Here is a 23,613-nt window from a genome sequence, read left to right as displayed (position 1 = left end):
TCTCTCAATAGTATAACGAAGACGGGGAGGAAGAAGAGGAGGAGCGGAATAGATTCCCGGGTTGTTGTGCTCTTTTTGCCTCATTTCTTGCATCTTTTTTTTTCTTATCGGATTATTAGTGATAAGATAAGATCTATCACCTCAAATCAAATCATATCGGATCAGATCAGATGAGATCAGATCAGATCAGGTGGATAGATAGATTACCTTGCCTAGGATGAAATAGGAAAAGATAAAGATCAACCTTACCTTAGGGAATACACAAATTAGAGCCAGTCCTTAGATGGATGAGCCAGTCCTTAGGCGGATAAATGCTCGGTTCAGTTCAGCTCAGTCCAGTGTAGTCTAGCGTAGTCTAGTCAATACTCTTTATTGATAGAGTAGATACAGTACATAAGCGTGTGTCTACCGTCAAGCAACGACAATGTGAGACGACGTCAACTACAGGTACAGTCCCTCCGGCTCGCTCTCGCTCTTGGTCTTCAGGACCCGTTCTCGTGCCGCCCGGAAATCGTCCATCTGTACCCTCATCCGCCGCTCGCGCAGCGCCATCAGACCTGCCTCAGAGCAGATGGCCTTGATGTCTGCGCCCGACAGGTCGTCCTTCTGACTGATCAATTCCTCAAGGTCCACATCGTCGCTGAGAGACATTTTCGACGTGTGCAGCGTGAAAATCTTCTTCTTTGTGTTTTCTAGTAGAAAGCCATATTAGTCTTCTGCCAAAATCAAAAACTTTTTTTTAAAAAAAAGCGAAAACTTACGATCAGGATTCTCAAACAGGATCTTCCGGTCAATCCGTCCAGGACGGATCAGGGCCGGGTCCAGACTCTCGATCTTGTTGGTTGCCATGATGACCTTGACATCACCACGGTCATCAAATCCATCCAGCTGGTTCAAAAGCTCCAGCATGGTCCGCTGGATTTCTCGCTCACCACCAGAAGTCGAGTCGTACCGCTTCGTTCCGATCGCGTCAATCTCGTCAATGAAGACTATCGACGGAGCGTGCTCGGCGGCGACCTGGAAGATCTGCCGCACCAACCGAGGACCATCACCGAGGTATTTCTGGATCAGCTCACTGCCCACGATGCGCAAGAAAGTGGCGCTCGTCTGGTTGGCCACCGCCTTGGCAAGAAGCGTTTTCCCCGTGCCCGGACTTCCGTAGAGAATAACACCCTTTGGCGGTTTGATTCCCATTTCTTCGTACAACTCAGGATGCAGCAACGGCAGCTCGACCGCCTCTCTAACCTCCTGGATCTGTGACTCCAGGCCTCCGATATCCGCGTAGGACTCTGTGGGCGCCTTATCGAGCTTCATCACTGATACCAAGGGGTCTGTGTCGTCGGTCAACACTCCGACCACCGACACCGTCTTGTGATGGAGGAGGACGCTGGCTCCTGGTTCCAGCAAATCCTTGTCCACAAAGGACATGATCGAAACGTAGTACTCGGGACCCGTGGCGCTGGAGACGATGGCGTGGTCGTCATCAATCATTTCCTCCAGAGTACCCACGCCCATCGGGCTGCCTCTCATATCATCTACTCGACTCCTCTCGTCCGCATTTCTGTCTAGCGCGTCCAGATCGCCGGTCGCAGAGGGTGTGGCGTTCGCCTGAGCCTTCGCCTTCCGGATACGTTCCTGGTTCTCGACATACTCCTCCTCGAGCAGCAGATGGTCGTGGATTCGCTGCATTCGTAAATATCGTAATTTACATCTCGAATTCGGGACGATGGTGGGGAGCTTCGCCGCGGCACTTGGACCGGCTTGCTTGCGCTTCTTGCGTCCGACACGAGTCGTAGGCTGTGGTGGCGGTTCGTACTTGGGCTTGTCCTGCGCTGAGTTAGCAACAGCATCCCCAAGAACAAGAGAAGAATTAGTTTCTATTTCAAAGGTCGCATACCTTCTTGCTCTTCTCATCCCTTCCATCGCCCCCTCCAGCACCACCGAAACTAGATTGTTGATTACCCTGTTCACAGACATGTTAGCAGGTGCAGACACCGAAGGGGCAGCAATACATACCATGGTCGGGGGCTGAGACAGTCAACAAGCAGAGACTAGCAACACAGATAAAATGAAGTAGATACCCCCGTCTAACTCAGATAAAGGAAGCTGGCCAAGAGGCGTGGTTGGAGCTGGAAGGGAGTGCAGAAGCTGAGCTTGTCGCCATCGCCTCCGGTGCCAACTGACTGTTGTTGCTGCTGCTGCTGCTGCTGCTGCTGTCACGTGACACGGCTTCCAGGCAGTCAGCTTTGTCCACGTCAGGAAAAAGCAACCATGCAATGACGAGGCTGCCAAGGCTGCGTCACGCCCGCTCAATCCAACCCTCCACGCCTCTGTCTGGACTGTGCTGGGTTCTCTGCCATCCTCCATATTCATGACTAATGCTGAGAATCCTTTCTTTGCAGATCTGCTTGACTCAGACCAACCGGAAGCTTCTAGCTAGAACTACAACCCAGGCTGAGCCTTGAGCCACAGGCCGCCTGGTCCCATTCGTATTCTGCTCGTTTCCACGCATATCGCTCATCCAGATTGGCCCTCGAGGAGTGTTTGGAATATAATCTATCCTGCTTTTGCTGCCTGACTCCTTCCTTAGCGCTCTCTGCAGCCTAGAACATACCGTGCTTAAACGTTGCTTGTGCCTCAATCGTCGATCGGGCGTTTCTACCCCCTCTCCCCCGCCTTGATCAACTTGCTCAGCTGTGCCCTTGATTCTGTTAAATCGTTATTTCCATCGTATTTCTGTACATAGATCATTCGATCCTGACTGATTCCACGCCCGCGACTCCCTCGGGCAGCTGTCGTCATGGCTTCGAACCGTGCCCGCCGCATTGCCAAAGAGATTGCGGATATCCATGCGGATCCCCATTCGCAAGTGACCGCTGAGCCAGTTGGCGGTGGTGATGACCTCACCCATCTGCGCGGCTCGTTTCGCGGCCCTCCCGGGACTCCGTACGAGGATGGCACCTATTATGTTGACATCAGGATACCCAACGAATATCCTTTCCGGCCGCCCATCATGAAGTTTGAGACCAAAGTCTGGCATCCCAATGTCAGCAGCCAAACGGTTAGTGGTTGAATCTCTCAGACTTGGGAAAAAACGATGCTGATAGTGGCACAGGGAGCTATTTGCCTCGACACCCTCTCTACGGCATGGTCTCCCGTCCTCACGATCAAATCTGCTCTCCTCTCGTTACAGTCGCTTTTGAGCACACCAGAGCCCAAAGACCCTCAGGATGCAGAGGTGGCGAATATGCTCCTCCGGAAGCCCAAAGAGTTCGAGCGCGTTGCACGGGAGTGGGCCGTCATCTACGCCGGCGCACCGAAGAAGCAGCTCGGAGAGGGCAGTGGCGGTGTGACTGAAGAGTCCATTCGGGAGCAGGAACGCAAGGCGAAGGAAGACGAGGAGCGCGATGCCCTTGCCGCGTATGAGAACCCTGTCCTGTCCGAAGATGATTCGAATTCTCATACTGATCGTGCACTCTTAGGTATGACGGATACAACAAGGATCTCATTGACCGGTTTTGTAGCATGGGCTTCGATGTGGACCGTGTCGTGGCCGCCTTCAAGTATGTTGGAATTGACCGTATGGGTGGTCAAGATTACGAGTTGGAGGAGGCATACATGGGCGATATCACTGCACGGCTTTTGGGAGAATCATGATTGACGCAGTAATGAATTGCACGATCTACGGGGCTGCTGAAAACGGGTTGAGCGTATGGTGCCTGGCGAACCCTGGCTTTTATTTTTTTTTTCCTGTTTGGTTTTGTCTATATCATTTGGGTGTTTATAGTTGGCAGTTAGTTACAGGGCACGATATGGTTAGCATCTTTTCCTTGGCTTTGGATTTCATGCATCGCGGCATTTTGTGGGTATATAGCACAATCTCTCTTTACGCCTTCTGGTTTGCGACTAGAATTTCAGCGCTTTAGTCTTACGTCTCGTTGTCTTTATAATAGAATAAGATGTTCTTAAGTAAGTCGACGAGTGGATGCGTAGCAGGTAGAGAGTCGTCGTAGGCTGGTAGAAGTGGGCGGGCTTTCAGCTAAGCTCCGGGACCCGTCTATCGATAAGCATTCCTCACAAAGCAATCACCTTTAACAAACCGAGCTCGACGACGTCCGTGAAAGCGAACGATAGGGCTGACGAGTCACAATGCCGCCATCTTAAAATTCTACCTGGCACACTAACATCATCAAAGTTATGACGGTTGCTAGTTCCTCCTGGGTCAACGGCGCAAGGAGCGGTCACATCACGACGTCTTCGAGACAAGTCTAGGCCGCGGCTCACCTGCACGATACGAGAGAATCTGGAGAAAAACTCCTGCGAGCACAACCACCATGATCGAGGATGAGATCTACCGGTCCTCGACGCAGTACCGTCTCTGGTCCTTTACCAGGGACTCGTTGAACTCACTGCGTGCCAACACGAACGCCCTTGCCAGCGAGCGCATCCGAGCTGCACAGAAGCGGGTACGCGAGGCCCATCGGTCCGCCACGCCGTCGACCGCCGAGAACTCGACACCAAATCCCAGTGATGTGGAAGGGAAAGCGGAAGCGGTGATCGAAAAGGATGTCGAGTGTCTGACGCCGGAGGAAGAGGTGGAGTTTGTGAGGTATTACTGCGAGCAGACCCTGGAGCTGGGCGATACGTATAAGCCGCCATTACCGACCATGGTGAGGGTACGTGGACAAGTTTGCAGTTCTTCAACCGCAGGAGAACACTTTCAGGGCTAATTTTGTCTCCTACAGGCGACAGCTATTCAATATCTCCGTCGCTTTTACCTCACAAATTCCGTCATGACCTACCACCCCAAGTCGATCATGCCGTGTGCTCTCTTCCTTGCTACCAAGACCGATAACTACTATATGTCCCTGCGGGAATTCGCAAATGGAGTGCCAGGGATCACAAAACCTGAGGAGGTAATTGCTCCGGAATTTACGTTGACTCAAGGCCTCCGGTTCACGTTCGACGTGCGCCACCCATTTCGCGGCCTCGAGGGCGGAGTGATGGAACTGCAGGCTATCGCACAGGGCGAGGGAAAGCCAGGCCCGCATCACATGGGCCAGACACCTGAGAGCTTAAAACAGGCATTGCATTCAATACCTCCTCTCCCCTCCTCTCAGGCTGATCGACCAGTGTCGATATCGACGCGCATTGCCAATGCGCACGGCAAGGCTCGTGAGATCCTCAAAATGGCGGCCCAAATAACGGACGCCTATTTTTTCTACACCCCGTCGCAGATCTGGCTCTCCGCCTTCCTCCTTGCTGATCAGCCTCTGGCCCAATTCTACATTGACATCAAACTTCCTCCGGTGGTCGACGCCACAGACACGGATCCAACGAACCCGCTGGCAGTGATCCGGACAAAACTGCTGAGCACCTTGTCGGAATGTTCGAAATTGCTAGAGTCATACTCGCCGGTGTCTTCGGACCCAGACCAGAGAAAACGTCTCAAGGGCATCGCCAAGAAGGTGTATCACTGCCAGCAGATCGAAAAACTGGACCCTGCCGGACCAGGCAGTGCGCAAAAGCGCACATCTGGCAATCTTCCTGCTGCAGGCAACGAAGGCATTTCGGAGAGTGAGATGGAGCGGGTGGCCAAGAAACGCAAACTCGAGCGCGAGCGCAGGGAAAGAGAAGCACGAGAGCTCTTTGGTGGTGAGCTGATGAAAAAGCAAGATAAAGAGCCAGAAGCCAAGCCAGTAGCCAATGGGGGAGGAGGAGGACCTGAATAGACAGGCAGTCTTGGGGGGATCATTTAATAAAGCATCTTCTGATATTGCTTGTCAATCGTGCTGTGCAGACCACAATCCTGTGCAGCTATGTTACGGGGTATAAAACGAGCACTTCCTGGAAAGTTAACCAGGCATGTATACTATTGACATAAGTGGCACTTATTTAATTTATTATTCTTGCTTCCACTTGTCGCACTATTTCCCATTGCATGATTGCGGCTTGCTGCCGCAGCCTGATGTTCTGATTGGCATTAAGTCTGTCACTGAATTCTGGAGATAGCCAGGGTGATTGACAGTATTTATATTAGTGTCTTCAGTTCAAGGCCTACTTAGCTATCTAAACCTGGTTGATGGAATTGAAGCCATCGTTTGCTGAAGTCTACAGTCTGTACAGTATGTGCTGCTGTATACCTAAAAGGGAGCTAGTGCAAACATTGCAAACAGTCCCGCCATCTTATGTCACGCCTGAACAAAGTCCAAAAGTACAGCACAGTATGCACAGCTACAACCAACGCCCGGCAACATGGACGGGTTTGACGAAGAAGCCTTCAAGAAATTCTTCCCCACCAGTTTTGGGAAACAGGAACGAAAAGCCGATGTCAGCGCTCAGATTGACCGCACCAAGCGGGCGGAGGTGAAGGTGAAGCCACCGGAGCAACGCCATGGCGAGGATGGCACGGATCACGAGAAGGAGAAGAAGGAAGACGGGGAAGAGGAATTGAAGCATCGTCCAAATTCTATAGAGAATGATGACCACGATAAAGCATCAGAGGATGAAGATGACGACGACGACGATGACGACGACGAAGATGAGGATGAGTTCCCCGTGTCGCATGAGCTCGTTCTCAAGACACACGAACGCGCCGTGACGACGTTAACGGTAGACTTATCTGGAGCCCGTCTCATCTCCGGCTCGACCGACTGCACGATCAAATTCCATGACTTTGCGTCGATGACGCCCACGACGCTCCGCGCGTTCAAGTCGGTCGACCCCAGTGCGAAGAAGCAGTCCGCCGCGCAGGAGACGCAGCCGGTCCACCATGTCGAATTCAATCCCATCTCGCCCAGCCAGGTGCTCGTCGTGCCGGCCACGCCACAGCCCAAGATTCTCGACCGCGACGGTAATGTCCTGACCGAGTTCGTCAAGGGCGATATGTACCTGCGCGACATGCACAACACCAAGGGCCATATCTCGGAGGTGACGAGTGGGGCGTGGAGTCCGACTGATTACAACATCTGCGCGACTGCCGGTACCGACAGTACGGTGCGAATATGGGATGTCAATGTGGGACGTTCCCAGAAGGAGGTCATTGTCCACAAGTCCAGGGCTTCTGGGGCCGCTGGGAGAAGCAGGATGACGGCCGTTGCCTGGGCGTCTCCCAAGCAAGGAGGGCCCAATGTGCTGGTTGCGGCGGCTTTTGATGGCAGTCTTATCATGTGGAGTGGCAATGGACCCTTTACGAGACCGGCTGCTGAGATCCGGGACGCCCATACGCGGGATACATGGACGAGCGGGATCGATATCAGCGCCGATGGTAGATTGGTCGTGACCAAAGGGGGCGATGATACGATTAAGCTGTGGGATACGAGGAAGTTCAAGCAGCCCATCACGACGGTTGCGCACCCTTCCTCCTCGAGCCGTTACCCGACCTCCAACATCATATTCTCGCCTACATCTGCGAACATACTCACCGGCTCCGAGACCGGTCATCTTCATATCCTGAACCCGGCGACATTAAAACCGGAGCTCGTCACCCCCGTCACGCCGGGCTCTCCGCTCATCACCGTGCTGTGGCACGAGAAGCTGAATCAGATCCTGACGGGCTCTGCCAACGCGGAGACCCACGTGCTCTACAACCCCAACATGTCCACCAAGGGTGCAACCTTGGTCATGTCCAAGGCTCCCAAACGGCGGCATGTCGACGACGATCCGAACCTTACGACCGATCTCTCGGAGGGATTCTCAGGCGACTCCATCGTCGTCGGGCCCAACGGTGTTCCACACGCGGCGGCAGCCAGCTGGTCTGCACGGCATCCTACCGTCGGGCTCACCGTGTCGGGCCGTTCTCGCGATCCTCGTCGGCCACATCTGCCGGCGCAAACGCCGTTCGCCAAATCGCAGCCCGATGAGCGACATATTCGTGAGAACATCCCGCTGAGTTCGATGCGGGACGAAGATCCTCGTGAGGCCCTGCTCAAATACGCTGAGAAGGCGGAGAAGGAGCCGATCTTCACCAGGGCGTGGCAGAAGACGCAGCCGAAGCCCATCTATGCGGAGATCAGTGATGACGAGGAGCCCGAGAAGAAGAAGGTGAAACGGTAGTGATTTCCTGGCATATTTCTACTGGGATATATACTTTTTTTTATTGGAAACTTGGTCGTTGGATGGTTTAATGGCGTTGGTGGGCTTGTCATCCTTGTATCATACCTTATTCTTACATCTGCATAATCATCATCATCGCCGTTCGACGTCTCATCTACAAAAAGACCAGATGAGTTAGATGCCATGAAGACCAATAGATACCAAGGCTTGATGCCAATCACATGAATTCGCCATGTCCCCCACCTTGGGCATCTTGCAATGTGTATGACCGTGCTGGTGTAGATCGATAAGCGTGATGACGTCCGCGCTGCAGCGATAGTGATACAGAGAGAGTGTTGCTGCGTGGAGATTGGCCTCCACCAGGGTATCGTACTAGTTCATACCCATTTTCCCGCAAATCTTGACGAATTGATTGAATTATTTCTCAACATCCTTGTATAGCAACTATATTAATAAAATGCATTTTCTTATAGATCTTTGATTAATCTAAAACTTTTATATAGAAATTTTTTAGTACTCTTATAAGTATTGAGTACATTTGATGAAAGTTGTGTACTGTAGTTACTAGGTTATGCGTTTAATGCTGTGGAGCATGAATTCATCGGCATCGGCAGCGCCCGCCATGGCCTCCCGAACGCGACCTATGATCTAATTAATAATTAGCAGCCATCCCCAGCAACCTGCTCACTACTAACCCAAGTTCATTTAGTCACGAACTTAGCGGCTTCTGCAAAAGCAAATTGAAGAGCCGTCGTCGGCTTGTCTCAGCGCGTCGGACGGGCCGAGTTGCGACAGTGACGGGGCTGCCGCAGGCTCAAGGCTACCAACCTCCTCCAACTGCCAGTCAGTCGGCACAGTGATTGATTGATTGATTCGCTTCCACCCCGGATACAGACAGACTCATTCTGAAGAGGCCTCTCTCCTGCGATTGCTTTGCTTCTACGGAGTACGTTAGTCCATTCCGGTCGTTGTGCGGATAGGAGTCACGAGACAGAACCTCGCGACGGGAAGCTCAAGGCAGCTCTCTCAGCGACGCGTCAGAGAGGAAAAGGACAGACAAACAAAGAAGAAAGCACGTGCGGAGGAAAATTGAGGCCACGATGCGGCCGATAACGGTACTCTCTGGATTGGAACGGACACGTCTTTAATTAGACACGCGGGATAAGAGGGGCAGTGGACGCTGGACATCTGGACTTGAGGCAGAGGTCATCGATCGATCGATCAAAGCCATCGTCAATCCTGCTTTCATCCCCGACGAAATTGACGCTGCCGCCGAACGAATGGATAGCACTACGGATCCCTCGGCAGGTAGACTGCTCGCTACGCTGGTGTCGTCGGTGATGTCCGAGCCGACTACTGCTGCATCTCTTCTTCCGACTACCTATGAGCTGCTCGCCTCACTGATACGGGACCAGGATGGAGAGGATGGTGGCGGAGGCGATGGTGGCTCCAGCCAGAGATGGTCGTCCTTTATAGGCATTGTCACCGCCATCTGTGGGAACATCCTGATCTCGTTTGCACTCAACGTACAACGCTACGCGCATATCCGGATTGAGCGCGAAGCCGAGGGCGAAAGAGTCCGCTTGGGATTGCGCAGGCAACGTGCCTCGGGATCCAGCACGTATGGTTCTGTCAATGCCCCGGACAGAGATGATGCTACGAGACGGAATGGATCGCTCCTCCAGGGGCAACAGGAGGCGCCGGCGCGTCCTGTCGACCCCCGCATCTTGTATGGCGATGAGGATGAAGACGACCTACAGCAGTCCTTCCTTTCTGATCGGACTGTCAAACCCGGGCGGAGCGGCCTGGTTCGAGGGGATCGCACAAGCTACTTGCGCTCCCCATACTGGTGGTCGGGCATTGTCCTGATGACGCTGGGGGAGGCTGGCAACTTTCTGGCCTATGGATTCGCCCCGGCGTCGATTGTGTCTCCGCTGGGCGTGGTCGCCCTGATCTCGAACTGCGTGATTGCGCCCTTCATGCTGAAGGAGGAATTCCGCAAACGCGATTTTTGGGGGGTGCTGATCGCGATCGCCGGTGCGGTGGTGGTGGTGTTGAGTGCAAAGACCTCCGAGACCAAGATCGGACCGCACGACATCTGGGTCATGATCACCCGGTGGGAATTCGAGCTTTACCTGGGGCTTACGGCCGCGTTGATTGTGACGCTCATGTGCCTCAGTCGGAAATATGGTGGCCGCACAATCTTGATTGATCTTGGTCTGGTTGGACTATTTGGTATGTGAGCTATCGTACTCGGGATTGCATTCGTATTTACTGATGGTGCCGGTTTTCTTCAGGCAGTTACACCGCTTTATCTACCAAAGGTGTTGCTTCTCTGCTCTCATTCACCTTGTGGCATGTCATTACTTTCCCCATCACGTATCTCCTGGTCGCCATCCTCGTCGTGACCGCCCTGATGCAGATCCGCTATGTCAACCGTGCCTTGCAGCGCTTTGACTCTACTCAGGTGATCCCTACTCAGTTTGTACTGTTCACCCTCTCTGTGATCATTGGCAGTGCGATTCTCTACCGCGACTTTGAATCCACGACGGCTTCCCAGGCGGGCAAGTTCGTCGGGGGTTGTTTCATGACCTTCCTCGGAGTCTATCTGATCACCAGCGGTCGAGACCGCAACGAGGACGAATATTCCGAAGAAGGAGACGAAGAAGAGGCTATGGGCTTGCTGCAGGGAGAACGATATCAAGACAGTGCGGGCGTATTGTTCCCTTCCAGCCCGGATCGGCGGATGTTCAAGCCAGGGCGGACCACGATTGGACAGCAGGATCTGTCTCATTCTCCTCGAGGATCGCTCCTGAGTGAGAGCGTGGATGGTGACGAAGATGAGACACGGACGCCCCGAGGGGTTCTTTCACCCGCTCCGTCTTCTCGCGATGGATCTTTGTCGGACCGTTCCCTTTCCCCGCCTTCCCGCGATCCGGCTTCCTCCCCTCCTCGTCCTGCATCTCTCACGGAAAACCCTTGGGCTACATCTCTAGAACGGACGGACAAAGCATCGATATCAGACCAGGCGGTCCAGTTGACTATGCCCGCCACTTCTCCCAGCCAGACCAGTCATGAACTCCAGCCACCACCGCTCCTTTTTCGATTCCCAGCCGCACCCACCACGGACGAACCAACTCCACTGCCAAACGGTGAAAGCCGAGGCGATGTAGGGATTCAACCCGAACCGCGGCAGCACGGCAATGGCACTCTCCACACGCCGCGGAATTCATTGTCATTACGGTTCACCCCCGCTCCTCTGCTCCCTCCTATCTCTTCTACCCTCAGCGCTGTGGTGGCAGAGTCTCTAAGACGCGGCGAAGGCAGTCCAGGGCGCCATCGACGGATCAAGTCACGGAGACATAAGAGGAAGAGCTCAGCTCCGGTTGATGGAGACGGTGAGGCCGGTGAGACGGAATATGAGACGGAAGCCAGCGTCGATGACGGCCAACCTCACAGCTCTGGTGCCGTCACGTCTACTTCCGGTACGTCGCGGATCAGCTCGATGGCGGAGCTCGCAGTAATGGCCACGGATGCAGCCAACAAGGATGGCGAGGGCGACGCGACAGTCACCCGCGTGCGGAGTCTCAGTGACTCGTTGGGCGGCGGATTATCCTGGTTGGGGGGGACGTTTCGCCGGTCCAAGAAAGGCAGACGAGGGACAATTCCTCCCGGTCGTCCAGGTACAGAAGACAGATACAGACATGGAGGCAGGGAGCAGGAGGAGCAAACATAGGAGCGGAGCGGAGCGGAGCAGTCGAGCCATGACGTGAATTCTGGCGACGATGGCCTTCTTTCTCATCAGACTCATCTTGTGTAATCATGGATCCTAGATTCATTTCCCTTTCCTAATTATGTTATGTTATGTTACATATTGATATCATTTTTGCATAGGTAGGTTGATTTTTTTTTCCCCAAGGGATCGATCGGTAGGGCTGTGGTCTGAGGTTTTTGTCTGTCTGTCTGTCTGTCTGTCTGTCTGTCTGTCTGTCTGTCTGTGTGTGTGCTGCTGTTTGTCTGTTTGAAGAGATGTTTATAACATGTCACCTACATACCTACATGCATACGCACATAATCAGGATAACTACGTGTCTTCGATACCAGTACACATACGCAATTACACAGTCGCCTTCCTTTTCTGGTAACCTTCGTCTGTCGCCTCGGCCAGCATACCGTGGAGAGGGGCTTTGGTTGAACAATCTACTATCCACTTACCTACCTACCTACCAACCTACCTATCTACCTATATATATGTATGTACATAGATAGATAGAATGGACTCAAGGCAGAAGAAATAACCATGTTCACTGCGGAAATCCGCCCAGGTTACCATAAACAGCATTGCAAAGAGCTTCTTCTAGTCTTGAGATAAAAATAAAACGGCCGATCGTTACATGGAAGATTCTAGAATGTTAACACGCATGTAGATGTCTTTAACGAGGTCATTTTTGGCCTCCCAGAAAGAGAAGAAAGAAAAGAAAAGGCCATCTAACTATAGGCTTTACCTCTAGCTTTGTGGATGCGATGGTCAGGTTCATTAACCCTCAGCCACATATTGGTGCTTGGTAGCATTTCTCTTTGACTCTCGACAAAGGAGCGCGTCCCTCTCATTCGCAGTCACGTTGATACACTATCAGAGAATTCGGGCTTTATACTCAGATCTACTTGTGAAATCAATCACCAGACATCCAGGTCTCTTCGGCGTGAAATTCTTTGTTTGTTGGGTTCAGGCCATGAACAGTGACATACTTGATCTCCATCAGGATGCTCGCTTTCAGGTTTTGGGGATGCATTATAACGTATTTGATGCTCAGCTCTTCCCTGCTACGATCACTTGCAGGAAATTCCTTGATGATGCTTGCCCTTCAGCCTATGGTGTTGCTTACCAAGTCCATATAGCTCAGAATGATGCTGCTAAATGACACTGACCATTATGAAAGCAGAATTTGGCACAATTCGTTATTGTAAGAAAGGTTAGACACGGACTCTCGAGATATTCGACACAGAGAGAAGAGGCAGCAGTAGGTAGAAGGGATGCTTCACACAAGGCTGCAAAGCGGGGTTCGACGTCAATATCACAACCGCTCAGCGCGGCTGAGAGAACATGGTGGTGAAGAATGGCATTAGTTAACGTAACTGAGTTAATCGGACAATGAGCGAGCGGTAGAACCCGTATTTACGTCTGACCACACTCATGGGGTTAGAGACGAATCGACAATCTAAGTTGAAATTTGGACCAATGCCTATACTCTGCATGCTGCGACGGTACATTTCCCACTAGGAATAGCTCCTCTCCACGGCAAGACTTTGAGACTAAACACTCACTCAACCGCATGTTCAACTCGCAAGCGACAATCGAACTGGTATGTGGCTCGTCCGGGGTTGGGGGTTGGGGAGCGACCGTACTCGGATCCTGCATCCAAGTCGCGACGTGAAGAGCTGGGTATGCCGTTCAACTGAAAAGCATTCTACTCAATACTGAATTGGGAGGTGCGACGTCTCCGTGCGTTGCTTTAGAACGGCTTCAATGCATTCTGATGGAGTTAGTAACATGCCTAATTTGTAGAATCTGAAATTTAGAGAAATTCTCGTACTCTGCATTTAGGATGATGAACAATTTGACTAATTCTGACTATGGTAATAATAGTAGAGCAAAGGAGTTGCTTAGCAAGAAGAAAAAGAAGCTATGGAAGGGTTGAAAACATAGATCGTAGTGGAACTTGCACTTAATAAGGCGACGCACCCTTCTTCCAGTGCCAATCTAGAAGTAACAACACATGTTCCGAGCAAAAGACCCCGCATTACTCTAATTTAGACTAGACGAGCCCATCTGTAAGGTACTTTAAACAATACTTATGCCTCTGAGAGGTTAACCACCTTCGCTCCAGTGACCGCTTGAATATCCGCAATGATCACATGAAACGGAATAAAGTAACCGACACCGTAGGCAAGATTGGCCGCAAACAGCAACCCAATGATAGTTCTATCATCATTCAGAATTAACGAACCGGAATCTCCCTCGGAAGCAAACTTGGTCGTCGCTTTCGACGACGTCGGGATCGACCAGGCGGACACAGGCCGCCCGTAGACATCAGTTTGTGTGTTTCCCTTCTCCCTTGCCAATTGAAGATCCGTCATGATGCTGTCCACGGTACCCTCCGTCCAGCCTGTCGCTCTTCCTTTCTTGAAGACTGTCAGATCCATTAGAGATGCTGATGTTGACCAGTTTCGAATTTCCGTTTCGTTATAAGCATTCATCAAAGAATTCGTCGGGGCGTCAACGACCGTATTTGTCATTGGCTGCTGTGGATGGAGTTCAATCAGAGCCCAATCTAGAGGCCAACACTTTCCATTCATATTGATGGTCCTGTTCCCCGAGGATGCGGCCACGAAGCCTGCAGTACGGTCGAAGGACTTAATCCGTGCTTTCCGTGCCTCTGCCTCTGTCATCAGATTTCAAGTTCCGGTCTTTTCGATTCCGCGCCCCAACTGACTCTGGCCTTAAGGCCTGGCCTGTCCGGTTTCGTGGGATCCCCATCAGCCACCTTTCCCAATCTGTTAATGCTTTCATCGATCTCCCGGATCCAAACTTCTGTGTCAGAGTCACACGGCGCAGTCATCACAAGGATCTGCTGGCGTGAAAGGTCATGAGAAGGGAGGAGCGGTGTATTTCGATCAGTAACTGCCAGAAATAACGTTAGCTGTTAATACTTGAAAAGAATTACACTGCAGAGGGAATTACCGGAGTTTAGTCTTGTATCAAGAACGACATGATGATGGTTGGTGAGACCCATCTTTGTGATTGTGCCATCCCGCCCTTGTAGTTCAATAACACCTCCAAGTGTTCCTCCACCACGCTCACCCTTGATTCCAACACTTGTGCCTATCTGAATAGGGTCGCTAATAGCAGCATCAGTTAACATCCTTGCACTAGCTTGGATATCAAGATCCATAGTACGGATACTGTTCGCAGAGCAAAGCTCGACCGCATGTGGCCATAGTAGACGGATCCTCGGAAGCAAATCTTCCCACCACAGACTCTCGCTGGCATCCCATGCTGTGATAACGATCGTTACCGGGCAATCGTGTCTCTCCGGACTGTTGCCACGATGGAACACGTCGACAATCTGCCACTCTGTACCTTGGATCAAGGAGAGGACTTGTTGCCTGTACACGTCTTCCCATAGCGAGACAATTGGATTATCAGGTAGGATCGTGTGAGTCCGGGGTGTGGCGACTCGGAAATCAATGAACTCAATCCGATATTGAATATCTTCCCGGGCCAGGTATTTTCGGACCTCTTTCAAGGCGTTCGTCCAGGGTGTCTGACCCACTCGGCAATCCATCACGATAGTCACATCTTCCTCTGTTGGAGGGCAATCATAATGATGACGATAAACAAGGCGCGGACTATCGAAACCATAGGTGACCCGTTCGACATCACAGATAGTGCGGATTTGACGACTTGCAGCAGAGAAATCGACGATGTACTCCGTTACATCTAGAATAGGTGTTAGACGGATGGGGAGGACCGGCAAGGGCTTCGGCCATCCGACTCTGTAGTTGAGGCGGAGGTCAAGTTCGTCCAGTATCTCTTCATCACTGCAGCTCATCAGTCGCCGCTCTTTGGCAGTCCATGACAGCTGTCTTTGCTGCTCCGGTTGCGTCATCGCTGAAGAGTAGATTGATATGAGGGATAAGAAGTGAAGTGGCGACCTTGCAAGTAGGCAGGAGCCTTGGAAACTGGAACGACCTGTTTGCACCAACTCTGGTAGTGACAATTTAGGCAACCCCGTCTGGCCAAATCAGATCGTGTACCTAATTGATAAACCCTCCCTGCTGGGCTGGAGCAGGCTGGGAGGAGTAATACGCAACAGGCAGTCTGCCGGAAATGAGTATACTGCTGGTAGGCACCAGCTTTCTTTTTTCTTTTTTTCTTTTTCGGTATATCCGACGCGCCTCATGGTAGGGATCCTTTTCCAGCCGAATGATTCCCCTGGAGCAACCATGGTACGCTACTGGACTTGATGTAGAATTCGATAAGAGAGACTTATTCAGGGCTTATAATAAGTGTAGAATCAGCAAAAGTGAAAAAAAAAACCTTATAAAATATATTATAGGCTACAGCAAATCATACACATGCATACCAGCCACCGACATGGGATACGATGGTTGAAGGGAGTCTAGTCTCATCGAGATACTCGCTCGTGTCACGGAAAAGAAAGGGTTGAAGAAGCTGGTATTGTAGTTCCTAGACGGTCACACAGGTGTTTGATTTAGCTTCTGGATAACTATGTAATAAAGGGATGGGACTCGACTCTTGCCTTTTGGGATACAAATGTAGCGGGGAGTAGCTGGAGGCTCCGTAGGGAGTACTGTAGTAATGAAATCTCTACAATACTTGCTTATGCTTGTGCTTATTGTTTTTTGTTACTCGCTTGGCTTTAAGTACCTAGTACCTACCCACCTACTTAGCCGCGTAGCATCAATGAATGAATAGTAATGAATGGCACATGACTCCCTTGGTGCCGAGGTACTGACCCCTCAGACCTCTGGATTCAGATGCAGGGCATGCAAGTGCAAGGATATGGATGCAAGTGGGGTTCGATTGACGATATTCCGTTATGCATGCAGTTGATATTAGATTACATGCATGCATGTACTGTACATACATGCATGTAGATAACCTTATGTATGTAGATAATTTTTTCCACCAACGAAATGAGGAAAAGAAGAGACCAGGAAAAAAAAGGCATGCTCAATAGACAGAGAGACTGAGAGAGATGAAGATACTTTTCTGCATTTTTTCCCTTATGCGACATATTATAATAATCAGTGGGAAAGAAATTGAACATGAAGAGAGAGAGCTCCAACCCATACGTGTATTTCTTAAGTTATAGTAAATGGGGATGTTGAGGGAGCAGTATAGTATAGTATCGATTCGATTCCATAGAGTAGGAAAATAAAGAGGGTCTTTGTTTTTTTTTTCGTGAACACACTTCAATATGCACTGATAGACATATATATATAACTCAAGTATGTAACATACTGTTGTGAGAAACCGGCATACCTATCAAAATTTGTTCGAAACCAATGCCATGGCGTTGTTGTTGGCCAATTCTGACAACACATACAGAATTTTGGGGGGCTTGATTTTAGGACAGAATAAGAGGAAGTAGATGATGATAATGATAATGATAATGATTAGAATATAGACAACAAAAATCAAATGGAAATGAATGACATGACATGACATGGCTTTTTTTTTTCAATGAAGGATTACGAATAATGGTAAAATCTCACAGGGTAAGAAATAAAGTAACACTGTTTGTTAACTAGGAGGTGAACTAAGAGATGGGATATGAGACAAACATTTTGAAATTTTTTTTTAAAAAAAAGAGAAAATTTAAAAAGAAAGAAAGAAAGAAAGAAAAAAAGAAAAAAAGAAAAAAAGCTCACACCCTCAGACTTAGTGAATTCCGTCAGAATTCTAGGGTGCTACGAAAACCCAACGGACAGGATTTTACTGACGGCTTCATCTGCGTGTCGAACCTGAGACCCCAAGCGACCTGACGCGGTTAGAAGAGAGAACGTCAGGCGCAGTTTGCACTCGCCTAGAGGCTCCAGGTTCTGTGGTGGAAATTGCGAGGTATATGCACATGTACCTAGGTAGGTAGGAGGCAGGTAGGCTGCTGCTGTGCTGTTGTAGCCTTGGGATTGGGATTGATTGTTGGTTGTCTGACGATGGAGGTAAAGAAGGATTGATGAAGATATAAAATAGAAAAGGAAAAAAAAAATAAGGAAAAGAAAAGAAATCGCTCCTATTTTGAGGCGCAAGGCAACGTGAGAAATCTCACGATACACTGACACTATACGCCGTCGTCTTCAACTCTGCATCCGTCCCGGTAAACGGCTCCGTGCCTGCCTGGATGGACAGCAAGTACTGGCTGGACGGGAGGCCCTCGTTCTCCTGCAGATAGGTCAAGAAGTCGTTGATATCTCCCGAGAAGGCGGTCTGCTCGCTCGTGGCCACGAAGCTGTATACAGTCGTGGCGCCGTTGGGCCCGCTGTACAGATTCCACGAGACGCCGCCGATGGTGGGCGAGGCGATGGGGGTGGTGCCCGTCGAGGAGATGGGAAACGCTCCGCCAAAGGCGGCCAGCCAGATCATGATCTCGTACTCGTTGCTGCCGCTGGGGCTGGAGCTCGTGAACAGGTCGTAGGCGACGTCGGCGACGATATTGCTACCGGTGTAGCTGGGACGTATCAATATATACATATGAAAAAGAAAGAAAGAAAGAAAGAAAGAAAGAAAGAGAGAGAAGAATCGATTCAAGTTGAAATACCTACCTCCACTGCCACGTCGTGGGAATACTGCTAAGAGCGCTCAATTGCGTCGCCGTGAACGCATACGCAGCATTGGCAAAGCTCTTGACAGAGGAAGAGCCGCCAGCCCAGGTCCAGGAGGTGTGCCAGGCGAGGGTATTCCCGTTGAGGGAGTCAACGCCCGTACATTGGGACCCGGACGAGGCGCTGGACTCTCCCCAGAGATTGTTGTAGATTGTGTAGCTGCCCGTCACGGTTGAATCCCATTGTCCGCAGAAGTCAGCCCGACGCTGGAGGGTTTTGGTTGGGGCGGCTGTAGCCAGGCTGGCAAGGGCTAGAGCTGTAGCAAGAGAGGAAGACCTCATTTTGAAGGAAGAAAAGGAAGTTGATATCAGAATGGAGTAGTGGATCAAGCACCGAGTAGAGTGGAGTGGAAAAAAGGAAGACCTTGGAGAGGAGTAGAAGGAGGAGATCTTGCCTATTTAAATACTTTTTTTCTCTAGAGATCTATATCCACTGGACGCATGCTGTATAATGTAGCATTCAGCCATGCATGACCTTAATTGATGCCCACATGATGCAGGTAGACGAGAAAGCATAGAATAGTTCCATTAATTTAATTTAATTTACCTACGCAAACACCTATGTATACATACCTATGGAATTATTCCTCCTGTCGGGTCTTTTGATCATACCGATTTTACCGGTCTTTTGATTTATTGATTAACATGAAACGAATACCAAGGCCTGTACAGTAATGTAGTACGTAATTAGATCTCCGCCAAGCTACTAACGACTTGGACCTGCTTCTCTCCAGGAGAGTCTAGACTACTATGTAGGGTGTACATATGTTCTTGGCAATATATGAAAGTAGTGGAGAAAGAGTAAAGGGGATATCCACCTAGGATGCTCTGTCTCCTGGACGATATTGGATTGTTGGACTCAGACGGTTCCTGAAGGGAGCATCCCACGTGACAGGGTTAGGGATATGGATTATACTGGAGAGTAAATGTAGATACCATACTGTGATGACGATATAAATATCAAGATTCTAGACTACTATATCGATTTTGTTAATAACTCTTGCTAAAAAGAAAGCCCTGTACAGTTGTAATATAATCTCTAGGAAAGAATCCTGATCTCCATCTAGAGCGCGCCGTCCCGGAGAAATGTCTACCTTAATGCTTTCCCCGCATCAACATGTATCAAGTTCCACTAATTATCGAGTGATATGTCTATTAAAGTTATTCCTTCTGCAACCAAGATGCTATTTTGGTCCGATATTCCGCGCGACACGATCATCCCTTCCTTTTTGCAGTTCAATTTTGCCGGATACTTACCTAGGTAGGCAACTGCATGTGCTCAGACTGGCCTGACCCCGCGTGACCTCCAGGTAGGTACCTTCCCCCGCATCATTTCGGGGTATCCGTTCCCCGAAATGCATTTCTTAACTTACCAGGACCAGCTTTATCGCGAACTAACCTAGGTGACTAGCTTGTATCCACTCTGTGGCTCTCTGGCTTTCTTTTTCCTCGTTTTCAAGATCAGGAAATTCTCCGTGACCATTGAATAATAATGTGGATCGGTTCGCCGTCTTTATTATCATGCTTTCATCTCACGGACTCGGGAGGGTCCTTCTGTCGTCCACCCTCTCATCCTTTTTTATTGCTTTTTCTTCATCCTGTCGGATTCGTAGTGGAGAGGAATTGACACTTGAACGCTTGATCGACTCGCGGAATTAGAATTGAACTGGACTGGTGGCTACCTGCACAGCTTTGCGTTGAACCAGCACAATGGCGGTCATCACGGCCGTATCTTACGCGCTGCTGGTTTTAAATCTGCTTTTGGCCGGCGTTGAGGCCAGCAACAACAGCGCATCCACAACGCCGCCATACAAAAATCCCCATCTCCCTGTGGAGGAGAGAGTTGCAGATCTTCTGGGGCGGATGACGATCGAAGACAAAATGGCTCAATTGATGCAGGGTACGTCTGAACGAGGACGAACAAAAGGTATTTAGTTGTGACGGGTTAGCTAACCTCTTTCGAACCTGTGCAGGTGATATCACCAATTGGATGAACCCTACGACGGGCGAATTCAACTACAGCGGGCTCGTAGAGAACATGCAAACGAAGGCGGGAATGTTCTACGGTACGGAACGCTCTTGATTTAGCAAAATCTGGGGAACTTAATGGGTAGATATATTGACAAATGTCACGGCGTTCTTGCCTTCCGACAGTCGGATATCCTATCTCTTGGGAGTGGCTTACAACCAACATCCAGAGAGGGCAAAACTACCTGCTCGAGAACACGACCCTAGGCATCCCTGCGCTGGTGCAGACAGAAGGTATGCATTAGCCTGGAGGAATCATACTCCTATCCTGATGAATGCATACAGGTATCCATGGCTTCCTAATCGGCAATGCAACGATCTTCAATTCCCCAATTGGCTATGGATCGTCCTGGAATCGAGACGTGAGTGGAATTTTCTGTCAATTCGGTAATCAGACCGACCTAAGTGAATGGAATAGCTCGTCAGGAAGATGGGACAGATCATCGCACAGGAGGCTCGCGCCCTGGGCGTCACTCAGCTTTTTGCACCTCTTGCAGATCTTGCTCGTGAGTTGCGATTTGGTCGAGTAAGCTTACTCCATATCCGTTCTACATATGTCAACTGCTAATGGGAGGAATAGGTTGAAGAGACGACCTCCGAAGATCCATATCTGGCTGGGGAAATCACGTATAATTACATTAAAGGATTGCAGAGTTTGAACGTTTCAGCAACTGTCAAGCATTTCATGGGCTTTAGCAATCCGGAACAAGGTCTCAATACAGGGCCGGTTCATGGAGGCGAGAGGGAGCTGCGAACGACGTAAGCATTTCTCTTCTGGTCATTCTTCATCCCCAACGCCAGCAAATACTGAGATGTCTCATACCTGATTTATCTAACTAACCCTGGATTGATATAGATGGGCCCCATCCTACAAACGAGCTATTATCGATGCAGGTGCGTGGAGTATTATGAGTGCATATCATAGGTAGCTTACGTCTCCTGCCCCCTATGAGTTCCTCTATTCTTTTAGGGATTTTACGGTCTGACCTTTCGCTACCAGTTACGACGGCATCCCCGCAGTCGCCGATCATCACACTCTCACGGACATACTCCGAGACGAATGGGGATACGACTACTGGGTCACCAGCGACGCAGGCGGCACTGACAGACTCTGTACGGCCTTCAGGCTTTGTCAGAGTTCCCCCATCGACTCGGAAGCCATCACGCTGAAGGCGCTGCCGGCCGGAACTGATGTGGAAATGGGAGGAGGTTCCTTGTGAGTGCTTCCACTCGGTATCGAAGCATGAAGAGAAGGAGAAAAAAAAAAACTACTGACCCTCTTATAGTAACTACAGGACAATCCCCCAATTAGTTCAATCAGGAAAACTCGACATCAAAACAGTGGACACGGCAGTCTCACGGCTTCTCCGCGCTAAATTCGAGATGGGTCTTTTCGAAAATCCCTATCCGGGAGCACCACAGAGTGAATGGAGCAGTCTCATCCATACCCCAGAGGCACTGCAGGTGGCCCGGGAATTGGACCGTGAATCGATCGTGCTGCTCGAAAATCACAACAACACACTTCCACTCAAGAAGGGCGGCAGCATCGCGGTTATCGGACCCATGGCTCACGGGTTTATGAACGTAAGTCTCCCAACGAGGTCATCCCCGTTCGTATACGATGAACCAAACTTATGGACTTTTCTCTAGTACGGTGACTACGTCGTCTACCAAAGTCAATACCGCGGAGTAACGCCTCTCGATGGCATCAGAGCCGCAGTCGGCAACACCACGATCATCAACTACGCACACGGCTGCGAGCGCTGGAGCAACGATCAGTCAGGCTTCCCCGAAGCGATTGCTGCCGCCAAGAAGTCGGACGTGGCCATTGTCATTGTTGGCACGTGGTCGCGGGATCAGACGCAGCTGTGGGAGGGATTAAATGCGACGTAAGTCTACGCCCGTTTAAGCTTTATAGATGGGCTTGTTTTCGTCGCATCTGATCTTGAATCCGTCAATCAACCCATGAGGCTTCTCGCCATTCCCAACAAACATATCTGCTAATTTTACATGTTATAGAACTGGCGAACACGTCGATGAGAACGACCTCCGACTCGTCGGAGCCCAAGCACCGCTCGTCCAAGCCATCGCCAACACCGGCGTCCCTACCGTCGTTGTCTTTTCCTCCGGCAAACCCATCACGGAGCCCTGGATCTCCAACTCGACCGCCGCTCTGGTCCAGCAGTTCTACCCGTCAGAGCAAGGCGGCAACGCCCTCGCGGACGTCCTCTTCGGCGACTACAATCCCTCCGGCAAGCTGTCGGTTAGCTTCCCTCGATCTGTCGGCGCCCTGCCCATCTACTACGACTACCTCAATTCGGGCCGGTCGATCACCGATTCCGGGTATATCATCAGGTCTAACGATACGATCGTCTTTGGGCACCAGTACGTGATCGGGTCGCCACTGCCGTGGTACGAGTTTGGCTACGGGAAGAGCTACTCGACCTTCGAGTACGGCGCCATCTCGCTGGATCGCACGAACGTGTCCAGCAGCGACACAGTCACTGTTAGCGTCGATGTGACCAATACGCATCCGACCCGCGATGGCACCGAGGTCGTCCAGGTCTACGTTGTCGACGAGTACGCCTCCGTCGTGGTGCCGAATCGGCAGCTGAAGGGGTTTGACAAGGTGGTCATCTGCGCCGGTCAGACGAAGACCGTGCAGATCCCGCTGCAGGTCAGCGACCTGGGCCTGTGGGACGTCAATATGAACTACGTCGTCGAACCGGGGGCGTTTACTGTCCTGGTTGGAAGCAGTTCGATGGATATCAGGGGAAACGCCACGTTTTATGTGTCGTGAAGGAGCTGTCTCAGTATATCGATATAGTAATGTACTTATCTGCATATACTAAGGTGTATAATGACACAAAGGCACATATATTTTTATATACATACATGTTAATTTGGACTGTGGTCTGACGTTGCTATATTGTTCAGGCTCGGTCACGACCCGCGATGACTTCATGAAACGTTGTCAAATTTTCACGAAATGGGTTTATTTCTCTTCACAAAATTTTAGCGGTTTCGCAAAAAGTGAGTGAATTGAAAATTTTGCGATTTTCTTTTTACCTACCTAGGAAGGTAGTGATTTGACGCAAAGAAAATTTCGGCTTCAGCACGT

General features: G+C 50.5%; 8 protein-coding genes across 8 annotated transcripts; 5 read left to right on the top strand and 3 right to left on the bottom strand.

The window, feature by feature from the left end:
- Nucleotides 1-441: 441 nt before the first annotated feature.
- Nucleotides 442-2,019, bottom strand: VTN77DRAFT_9391 (uncharacterized protein; the record flags this gene model as incomplete). The annotated part of the gene is made up of 4 exons (XM_069425994.1): nt 442-692; nt 762-1,827; nt 1,898-1,963; nt 2,017-2,019. The coding sequence occupies 4 exons, from the start codon at nt 2,017-2,019 to the stop codon at nt 442-444; spliced, it is 1,386 nt and encodes a 461-aa protein (XP_069273913.1).
- A 781-nt stretch (nt 2,020-2,800) lies between these two features.
- On the top strand, nt 2,801-3,657 carry VTN77DRAFT_9390 (uncharacterized protein; the record flags this gene model as incomplete). The annotated part of the gene is made up of 3 exons (XM_069425993.1): nt 2,801-3,061; nt 3,116-3,420; nt 3,483-3,657. 3 exons carry the CDS (start codon nt 2,801-2,803, stop codon nt 3,655-3,657), a joined length of 741 nt encoding a protein of 246 aa, XP_069273912.1.
- Nucleotides 3,658-4,334: 677 nt separating this feature from the next.
- Nucleotides 4,335-5,732, top strand: VTN77DRAFT_9389 (uncharacterized protein; the record flags this gene model as incomplete). Its single annotated transcript, XM_069425991.1, has 2 exons — nt 4,335-4,676; nt 4,746-5,732. 2 exons carry the CDS (start codon nt 4,335-4,337, stop codon nt 5,730-5,732), a joined length of 1,329 nt encoding a protein of 442 aa, XP_069273911.1.
- Nucleotides 5,733-6,255: 523 nt separating this feature from the next.
- Nucleotides 6,256-8,055, top strand: VTN77DRAFT_9388 (uncharacterized protein; the record flags this gene model as incomplete). The annotated part of the gene is made up of 1 exon (XM_069425990.1): nt 6,256-8,055. One exon carries the CDS (start codon nt 6,256-6,258, stop codon nt 8,053-8,055), a length of 1,800 nt encoding a protein of 599 aa, XP_069273910.1.
- Nucleotides 8,056-9,335: 1,280 nt separating this feature from the next.
- Nucleotides 9,336-11,791, top strand: VTN77DRAFT_9387 (uncharacterized protein; the record flags this gene model as incomplete). The annotated part of the gene is made up of 2 exons (XM_069425989.1): nt 9,336-10,290; nt 10,353-11,791. The coding sequence occupies 2 exons, from the start codon at nt 9,336-9,338 to the stop codon at nt 11,789-11,791; spliced, it is 2,394 nt and encodes a 797-aa protein (XP_069273909.1).
- A 1,391-nt stretch (nt 11,792-13,182) lies between these two features.
- On the bottom strand, nt 13,183-13,656 carry VTN77DRAFT_9386 (uncharacterized protein; the record flags this gene model as incomplete). The annotated part of the gene is made up of 4 exons (XM_069425988.1): nt 13,183-13,237; nt 13,381-13,494; nt 13,553-13,589; nt 13,650-13,656. The coding sequence occupies 4 exons, from the start codon at nt 13,654-13,656 to the stop codon at nt 13,183-13,185; spliced, it is 213 nt and encodes a 70-aa protein (XP_069273908.1).
- Nucleotides 13,657-17,908: 4,252 nt separating this feature from the next.
- On the bottom strand, nt 17,909-18,746 carry VTN77DRAFT_9385 (uncharacterized protein; the record flags this gene model as incomplete). The annotated part of the gene is made up of 2 exons (XM_069425987.1): nt 17,909-18,311; nt 18,406-18,746. The coding sequence occupies 2 exons, from the start codon at nt 18,744-18,746 to the stop codon at nt 17,909-17,911; spliced, it is 744 nt and encodes a 247-aa protein (XP_069273907.1).
- Nucleotides 18,747-20,174: 1,428 nt separating this feature from the next.
- Nucleotides 20,175-23,292, top strand: VTN77DRAFT_9384 (uncharacterized protein; the record flags this gene model as incomplete). Its single annotated transcript, XM_069425986.1, has 11 exons — nt 20,175-20,364; nt 20,438-20,530; nt 20,619-20,726; nt 20,778-20,854; nt 20,911-21,018; nt 21,073-21,251; nt 21,349-21,417; nt 21,493-21,708; nt 21,779-22,076; nt 22,143-22,381; nt 22,512-23,292. 11 exons carry the CDS (start codon nt 20,175-20,177, stop codon nt 23,290-23,292), a joined length of 2,358 nt encoding a protein of 785 aa, XP_069273906.1.
- Between the last annotated feature and the right edge of the window lie 321 nt (nt 23,293-23,613).

This window comes from Rasamsonia byssochlamydoides (genome assembly GCF_041956645.1).
Source record: "Rasamsonia byssochlamydoides strain NRRL 3658 unplaced genomic scaffold VTN77scaffold_88, whole genome shotgun sequence".
In the NCBI taxonomy this organism is placed as follows: domain Eukaryota; kingdom Fungi; phylum Ascomycota; class Eurotiomycetes; order Eurotiales; family Trichocomaceae; genus Rasamsonia; species Rasamsonia byssochlamydoides.
The sequence above is the reverse complement of the archived record's forward strand: the minus strand, read 5'-3'. Positions and strand labels throughout refer to the sequence as shown.